Source organism: Pelodiscus sinensis, chromosome 21, assembly GCF_052426305.1.
Source record: "Pelodiscus sinensis isolate ZL-2025 chromosome 21, ASM5242630v1, whole genome shotgun sequence".
NCBI classification, from domain to species: Eukaryota; Metazoa; Chordata; order Testudines; family Trionychidae; genus Pelodiscus; species Pelodiscus sinensis.
The window spans coordinates 19,522,975-19,531,481 of NC_143072.1; the positions used below are offsets into that span (position 1 = coordinate 19,522,975).

General features: G+C 43.0%; 1 protein-coding gene across 7 annotated transcripts in view; it reads left to right on the forward strand.

The window, feature by feature from the left end:
• Positions 1 to 8,507, forward strand: part of SYNRG (synergin gamma) — a 79,117-nt gene that overhangs the window by 65,576 nt on the left and 5,034 nt on the right. For 5 of the 7 annotated variants that reach the window (XM_089772109.1, XM_089772111.1, XM_089772112.1 and 2 more), the window contains 5 exons: positions 690 to 743; positions 1,517 to 1,613; positions 1,909 to 2,057; positions 6,045 to 6,155; positions 6,639 to 6,674. In XM_089772109.1, coding sequence (XP_089628235.1) covers positions 690 to 743; positions 1,517 to 1,613; positions 1,909 to 2,057; positions 6,045 to 6,155; positions 6,639 to 6,674 — 447 coding nt within the window. The remainder of the gene's footprint in view (positions 1 to 689; positions 744 to 1,516; positions 1,614 to 1,908; positions 2,058 to 6,044; positions 6,156 to 6,638; positions 6,675 to 8,507) is intronic. The other 2 variants (XM_089772110.1, XM_089772114.1) reach the window with 1 other exon arrangement.

Genomic DNA, 8,507 nt, shown 5'->3' on the forward strand with positions numbered 1-8,507 from the left:
AAGCCTTCCTTTGAAAGAACCCTTAATCCTCATTTTTTTTAAAGGAGTAAAAGTGGCTATTCGGAAAAGTGGCTGGCTGCAATTATGCAAATGAAGCACGGGAAATTCAAATCTGCATTTCATTTGCAATTTAGTTTGTCTATATTTGCATTCCTCTCTCGAAGGAGGAATGCAATGTAGACATACCCTTAGTGTTTGTCCATATTGTATTTACTTACTGCACTTGCCTGTGTAGAGAATTGTAGCCATTTTAAAGGGCAGCATAAAAGCTAGATTCCATTCTTCCACATCTCTAACACATATGCAGCCATGTGACCTATGTGGCTGTGCTAAACACATGCAACTGGAGTGTTCAGCTGTTCCTTTTTCTTCATTCATTGTTTTCAGTTGATCTTATAGCTCCTAGGGGTCAAATATTGCAGTTGAGATACAAAGAGAATATTAACTTTCTCTTGGTTGTGCGGAAAAATGCAAAATGTCGTTTCCCAAATCCATCGTTCCATAACCTTATTTGACCGTTTGCTTTTTTGTATGAAGGGACCAAAATTAGAAATTATTACAGGAAAAACACATGTATGTTTCATCTGCACATACAAGAGGTGAGGGTCTTTTTCTAGGTCCACTCAGCTGATGATAAACTTGAAAGAAGTTAGGTACAGCATTCAAACTATTCTCTTCTTTTCAAATAGGAAAGCGAGAGGTATGCTTATGAGTGGCAGAGATGTTTGGAAAGTGCCCTACAAGTAAGTGTGTAACCTCTACCAAAATAACCTCCTTCTTTCCATACATATTACCTGATCTACTGTTTCAGACTTTGAGCATCTGGAGGGGATGAACATGGGCCTGTCTGAATTATGCTTTAAAATTTAATGCTGTCAGCAGAAAACAACGAAGTATGTGTATATGTAAGTTAACCTAACGAGATGCGTCACCTTATCCAGTCAAGCTTGCATCATGCTCTTTGTCACTTATGGTTAATTTAGCCATTGTCTACATTTTCAAGTGACTAGTTAATTTGATTGCTTCAGTTTTTGGCTTTCCAACTTGATATGTTATAGGGACCTGATTTTCAGAAGGTGGAGGCTCAACCCTTTTGGAAAAGCAAGCCCCCTTTAAAATGTCTCAAGTTGGACACCCAAGATCACCAGACGCTTTTGGTAATTTTGGTCCTTATGTTTGCAGCTGCAATAGTTTTCCTCCTTGAAGTATTGTTTTATTGGCAACATTTACTACCCATTAATCCAAGTATCATTTTTAAACAAAATTCTTCACAGCGTGCTTACGTTTCCATCAGCAAAAAGGACAGCTTAATGAGAATGAGTTGAATTCTCCTACCCTGGCCTGCATATAGTTATAAGCAAGAACAAATTAAACGCGTGTGATGAACAATACCAACTCTCCTGCTAATTGCATGAATCTCTCTTGTACTGCAATTTATAACTTTTTTGCAATTTTATTTGTAAAAGTTACTTCAAGGTAAATATCCAGGTGATGTTACCAGCATCTTTTCTGCTAGGTCATTAAGAAGGCAAATGGTACCCTAAATGGAATCAGTAGTTCATCTGTTTGCACTGAAGTAATCCAGTCAGCACAAGGCATGGAATATTTATTAGGTATGTTTCATTTTCCTGCCACTTACCTTAAATGGACCCCCTTTAAAATAAGAGGATGTTATTAATTGTTTCCAAATTGTGTCTTTAGCTTAGTGAATTCCCAGACTGGAATGATGAGTGACTCTTTAGCCAAATGATTATAGGACAATAATTTTGAAACAGATTATGGAGGTCACAGATGTTTCTCAAAATGTGTGTAATGTCTGTTAGATGCTCTCTCAGCGGCTCAAATCTCTACTGTGCTTTGCTTGGGAGTCAACAACTTGCCTCTAATTCACCGCTCTAATTTTGACAGGGGTCGTTGAGGTCTACAGAGTAACAAAACGAGTTGAGCTGGGTATCAAGGCCACCGCGGTGTGTAGTGAGAAACTCCAGCAGCTGCTAAAGGACATCGATAAAGTGTGGAACAACTTGATAAGCTTCATGTCACTTGCTGCTTTAACAGTAAGGTCATAATTAAGCTGCCTGTACACTACAGGAACCCTTATGTTTATATGCATGGCTGGAGTGTGACGTATGGTGATGCATTATGACCTTGCGGAGTCACTTAAACTCCCTGTTCCTTATTTTCTCCATTTGTAGTTTTAGGACAGGTTAAGGCAGTGGTTTACCTTTCGAGGTTGTCGGGTGCCAGGGGGCGTGGCCGTTCGCCCACCGGGCGCCAGGGGGCGGGGACACTTGCGCCCCGGGGGCGGCCCCCTGCCCAGCGCCGCGCGCCCGGGGCCGGCGCTCCCCCCGCCGCGCGCCAGGCCAGCCCCAAGCACCTGGCGGGCGCATCGAAATGCCCCCGCGGGTGCTATGGCAGGGACCACGGGGTTAAGGTACCAGTGGCCTACAGTTAGTCAACATTTAGGTACTATTGTGAGGAGTATTCTGCTCTCAGGGTAGATAGTTGTTGCTCAGAGTGCTGTTTCAAATGTAAAAGATTTGAATATTCGAACAGGATTCTTTCATACTGAAGTTGGTGTATTAAGTATTGATGTATAACTATGAACTTCAGAGTATTTTCATAACTAATGGCCAGATTTTGATACCCTTTCATTCACACTGTAGAATCTTACACCACTTGTAGTTTTATTGATGTCAATTGGACTACTCATGTATTAAGATACTCTTCAGTGTGAGTGAGTGTCACAGTCTGGCCTTAAGCTAGGATGTCCAGTATTCAACCAACAATTGTTTGTAGGTAAATCTTTTTCTCCAGTTAAAGGTAACAAAGATGCATAGAACAACATCGCTGCCTTGCTACCTGATCATGCTCTCGAAAGAAACCATCATTCCTAAACTGTAGAGAATCTTTGGCTGCGGTGGCGCACGTGATCCTGTCAGCAGCTTTCATGTTTCTGTATTCAGTTTTGCCACAACTTTACCTTCATGGCAAAATGCGAGCACTGGTACACAGAGTGCCCGTAGGGAAAAATTCTAGCCCCTGATGGGCCAGGAAAAAGATGCTTAGTAGGTTTGTGAAATGGCATGTTTCACTCAGGGTGCATCTTATTACAAAGAAAGGCACATTATTATTGAAGCTAGGACCTGAAGGAAATCTGGTCCGAGGCTTAGGCAATTGTGAGGTTTTCCTGTTGGGGTTGAGGAAGGCTAGAATAAATTGTTCATATTCTTTGTCTTTTCTTTCTTCCATCCGTCCCTCCCCAACCTTACTCCCTAGTGACAGTTGTGAAATTTCATCCTGAGCTACAATCAAAGAGTTTGGGGGGTTTTTTTGTTTGTTTTAAATATTTGATTCCAGTACACAATTTCCAGCGCACATATTGGTCCTTAATCAGTAATTTAGTATTGCTAAAGCATAACCAGATACAGTTAATTCTCAGAAACACAGGTTTCTTGCTCTTTGATGAGGACTAGTTTCAAACATACTATTAGGGTTTTTGACTTGAGACTATCCAAGTCTTGCATGCTTCTAAGTGCAGCATACTTCCACTCATATTTATTTAAACCAATACCAAATGACTGGCTTTGGTTTTGCTTTGAAAAGTAGATATTGCTCGGTGCCTAATGTATAGCATATACCTGCCTGTAAAATTGCAATAATGGATTCCAAATGGAGCAGAAGTGCCAATTAAGTATGTATGAGTCCTTTGGCTCACAGGCGTGTGCTTGAAAAGGTTAATTTTATCATTTAAAGGATTAATTTTGTTACAAGGTAATTTTATGCATAGCCTTATGGTTTTTCATTGCAGATTCTTGTATGACCTTCTCATTTGCTTCATTCATGCATTTGATAAACAAATATTAGAGTGCCTTTATTAATCTGATTGATCAACTAAAAGATTAAAGGTTTTTTCAGGATTCCAATTATTTCTTAAATTGTTCAGCTATGGGATTGTGATCGGAATATCTAAAGTATGGATTACAAGAATCCATCTGTTTTATGATCATACCAAATTTTTTTTTAAAATCCTGCATTTGTATTTCTGTGCATTGCTTTTGATTGTTTAAACGTTACATGGTACAGCGATTCTTCAAACAATGCTTGAATGTTTATACACCACCCAAATGCAAAATTACGTTGACCATTTCTCTTGTAGCCTACATGTAAAACTGTACATCAGGAAAGCTGCAATACATACCAAAATATTTTTTCTGCTTAAAAACACAATTAGGGATGTTAAAAATCATGTAATAGGATAATTGTGTAACCACTGAAAATCTTAGCGGTTATGAGGTTACCTGCACTGTGGACTCTGCAGTATAAAGCTTGACTTTATTCCACAGAGCTCACCGCAAAATCCTCCTGGGAGTGGGTCTGCCAGCCTTTACCTGCCCTGCTCCCGGGGTGGTGGCTATTGTGGCTTTTTTGCAAAAGAGGAAATGCAAATGGCGCACTCATTTGCATATCGCATGCTCTCATTTGCATATCTTCTTCTGATCCCTTTTGCAGAAGAGGTTTTTGCACTAAAGTCCTGTGTAGATGGGGCCATTTGTGGGGAAAAAAACCTTTTGCGCAAGAGCCTGTAAACCTTATTTTTTTGAGGAATAAGGGATCTTGCGCAAAAGAGGCCTTTTCCGGCAAATGGCCCCATCTACACAGGGCTTTTTAATGCAAAAATCTTTTCTGCAAAAAGGATCTGATGAAGATATGCAAATGAGAGCCTGAGATATAAGAACATAAGAACGACCATACTGGGTCAGACCAAAGTTCCATCTAGCCCAGTATCCTGTCTGCCGATAGTGGCCAGTGCCAGGTGCCCCAGAGGGATGTACCGAAGACAATGATCAATAGATTTGTCTCCTGCCATCCTTCTCCAGCCTTTGACAAACAGAGGCCTGGGACACCATTCCTACCCCCTGGCTAATAGCCTTTTATGGACCTAATTTATCTAGCCCTATTTATCCATGAATTTATCTAGCTCTTTTTTAAACTGTGTTGTTGTCCTAGCCTTCACAGCCTCCTCTGGCAAGGAGTTCCACAGGTTGACTACACGCTGTGTGAAGAAGAACTTCCTTTTATTAGTTTTAAACCTTCTACCCATTAATTTCTTTTGGTATCCTCTAGTTCTTATATTATGGGAACAAGTAAGTAACTGCTCTTTATTCACCGTCTCCACACCACTCATGATTTTATAGACCTCTATCATATTCCCCCCCCCCTCAGTCTCCTTTTTTCTAAACTGAAAAGTCCCAGTCTCTTTAGCCTTTCCTCATATGGGACCCATTTGCATTTTCTCTTCCACAAAAAACCCGCAGTGTAGATGTAGCCTCTGAGTGTAACCAACACCGTTAACCAATTAAGCATCCGCTTATCAGTAAACTGTTTGTCATTTACACTCAAACATCCTGCACACAATTGTCTTCCTATTCCATTTCATAACATAAACTAATGTACAAAATAAAACAATTAGCTCTCTCAATTGTTGCCTGGTTTGGCCAGCCATTAATATTCAGTTGTGTACTGATAGTTGGGCATTAGTGCCAAATTCTGAGGAATGAACATTGATCTGGTTAAGCCTAGCTGCCAGTCTGGAAGCTGTTAACTTATCCCATGGTATCTTTATAACTGCAAATAATTTGTTGCCTGCCTGTGTCTGTCTCAGCCCTCTCTTTGATATGTAGGCATTATGTAGCAGCGGCCACTTGTGCTCTGGTTTCAGAAGCGTGGTTCTCTTTGAAGTGAAACATAGAACTCAAATATTCTCTCCTCTGTTATCTGATCCTGTTTCAAGGGCTTGAATGTGGTAAATTAATGTCAATGGAGATTACATAGTATGTTTGAAACTATGCTAATGGCTTTGATTAAAGCGTGCATCAGTGTATGGGCGTGTGCAGTATGTTACCTTTGTGACTTTGTTCAGCTTCCTGCCCCTCCCCAGCAGCCACTCCCATCATTTGTCATAATGCATGTCATTTTTTTGAGAGGTAGGGGGAGGAGGTCACTCAAACTGACTAAATCCAAATGTCTTGTTTTTTCTGTAGCCAGATGAAAATTCGTTGGATTTCTCTTCTTGTATGCTGCGTCCTGGGATTAAAAACGCCCAAGATCTCGCCTGTGGGGTGTGCCTCTTGAATGTAGATTCTAGGAGTAAAGTAAGTGGAGGCCTATTTTGCGTTTACCACTTGAACTCTGCATCCAGGCCTAGTGTGTGCCCACAAATATCCTGGCTGTAATTCTCCACCAATGATAGGAAAAGTGGGATCTCTATTGTAGGCAAACCTCAAGCATTGTTACTATCCCATCATTTGGAAGATTAATCCCCTTTGCCAACACTCAGCAGACTGGAAGAATTGGAGCTAGTGGGAAGTTCTGTTGAAAGGCAGAGCATTATATCCGTTTATAAAGGGCAGCATGGGGAACAGACTTGGAAACTGAGAATATTTTTTAGAAAAACCTTGTAATGAATTTTCCTTATAATATGTACCCGTGCTGTGAAGCCAGGGGGAGGAGGGGGTGTCTTTGCCTACAATATGTAGGGAGGGGAGGACCTCAGAATAGAGACACAGCAATTCATAGCCAACCAATTGGTAAACATCAGGCGTTTTGTTGATCTTTTGGTTTCAACATTATTTCAGAAAGAAGAGAAACCGGTGGAGGAGCATCCTAGGAAAGTACGAATGAGTAAAATGATACTCCTTATAGATTCATCCTCTTAATTATAAGTGTGGAAGGCAGGACTGCCAACCAGTCTTCCGCTGTCATTCTCAATTGTACCAATCATGAATCCTTTTCTTAGAGTCATTTCTGTGACCGTAACATCCGATTTGATCAACTAACACATGCTCGAGTCCTCCCCCTTGTCTTGTCTGCATGCCACTATCTCGTGAATAGCTTCCTGTTTTTTGTACTATTTTTGTTGTGTAGTAGATAGTTCAGTGTGATGAGTTCCTGAACAACTGTAGCTTCCTGGTTTCTTGTTGTTAAAGGAGAACGGGAGCTTTTGCGTGAGATCATCTTTGACCTTTTGTTATCTTACAAAGCGATGTTCCAGCTGTTCCTTTGGGATAACAAAAGGCTATTGTGGTTTTAGAAATCCATAAATGTTTTGCTGTGGGTTTTGTTAAAAACAAATGTATTTTCAGCAGTATTCCAGAATGTAACTTTGAACTCTTTGAGAGAGCCACGCAATAGGGAATTACAGTGAAAAGCTGCTACCCATTCTGTTGTTGAACAGGAAAAAAATAATCTTTTCCTAAAAGAGTTTATATAAAATAAGCCTTAATTCTTTTTTTTTATTGTTGTGGTTTACTCAGACATCTAAGCACTATCTGCTACTAGCAACAACTATATAGAACCCCTTCAGATGGTCTTCATCTCGTTTATAGATATTTCACTACAGGCAGTCCCCGAGTTACGCGGATCCGCAGTTACGAACGGGGCCGTTCCTCTCCCTGGTCTCCAGCAGACCAGGAAAAGGAAGCAAAGCGGCGGAACACGTGGGCAGCGGACAGGGCTGTCCGCTGCCCACACGCTCCGAGGCTTGGCTCTGCTTTGCCCCCCCCCCCGTCCCCCCGTCCCCCTGGTCTGCAGACCAGGGGGACAGGGGGGGGGGGGGCCAAGCAGAGCCAAGCCGCAGAGCGCGCGGTCAGCTGACAGCTGTCAGCTGGCCGCGTCCTCTGCGGCTTGGCTCTGCTTTGCCCCCCCCCCCCCCCCATCCCCCTGGTCTGCAGACCAGGGGGACGGGGGGGCAAAGCAGAGCAAAGCCGCGGAGCCCGAGGGCAGCAGGACAGCCACGGCGCGTCTGGGCTGTCCCGCTGCCCCCGTGCTCCATGGCTTTGCTCCGGACACCTGTGGTACAGCAGCTGGGGCGCTGCCAGTTGGTCCCGTAGCGCCGCTCTGAGCGCTACTGGACCAACCGGGCAGCACCCCAGCTGTTCTGCCCCAGGCGTCCTGATTCAGCCACTGCTGGTCAGATTCAGCAGCGGGTTGGTCCAGTAGTGCCGAGGAGCGGTGCTACTGGAGCAACCCAGCAGCACCCAAGCTGCTCTGCCCCAGGCGTCCCCAAGTCAGCCGCTGCTGAAACTGACCAGTGGCTGACTACAGGAAGCCCCTGCCCCGGGCTTCCTGGAATCAGCCGCTGATCAGTTTCAGCAGCAGCTGACTTGGGGATGCCTGGGGTTCTTAAGTTGAATCTGTATGTAAGTCAGAACTGGCGTCCAGATTCAGCCGCTGTTGAAACTGATCAGTTTCAGCAGCGGCTGAATCTGGACGCCAGTTCCGACTTACATACAGATTCAACTTAAGAACAAACCTACAGTCCCTATCTTGTACGTAACCTGGGGACTGCCTGTATATATTTAAAAAGTTGTAGAGTAGCTGCCCCTAACAAACGCTAGACCAAACTAAGCCCTGAAGTAAGCAGGCAGAACTTTGGTATCAGTAGAGTTAGAACCCTGAAGTGAAGGGTGGCCCATTGAATGAAATAATTGGAAGTGCTGCTGTTA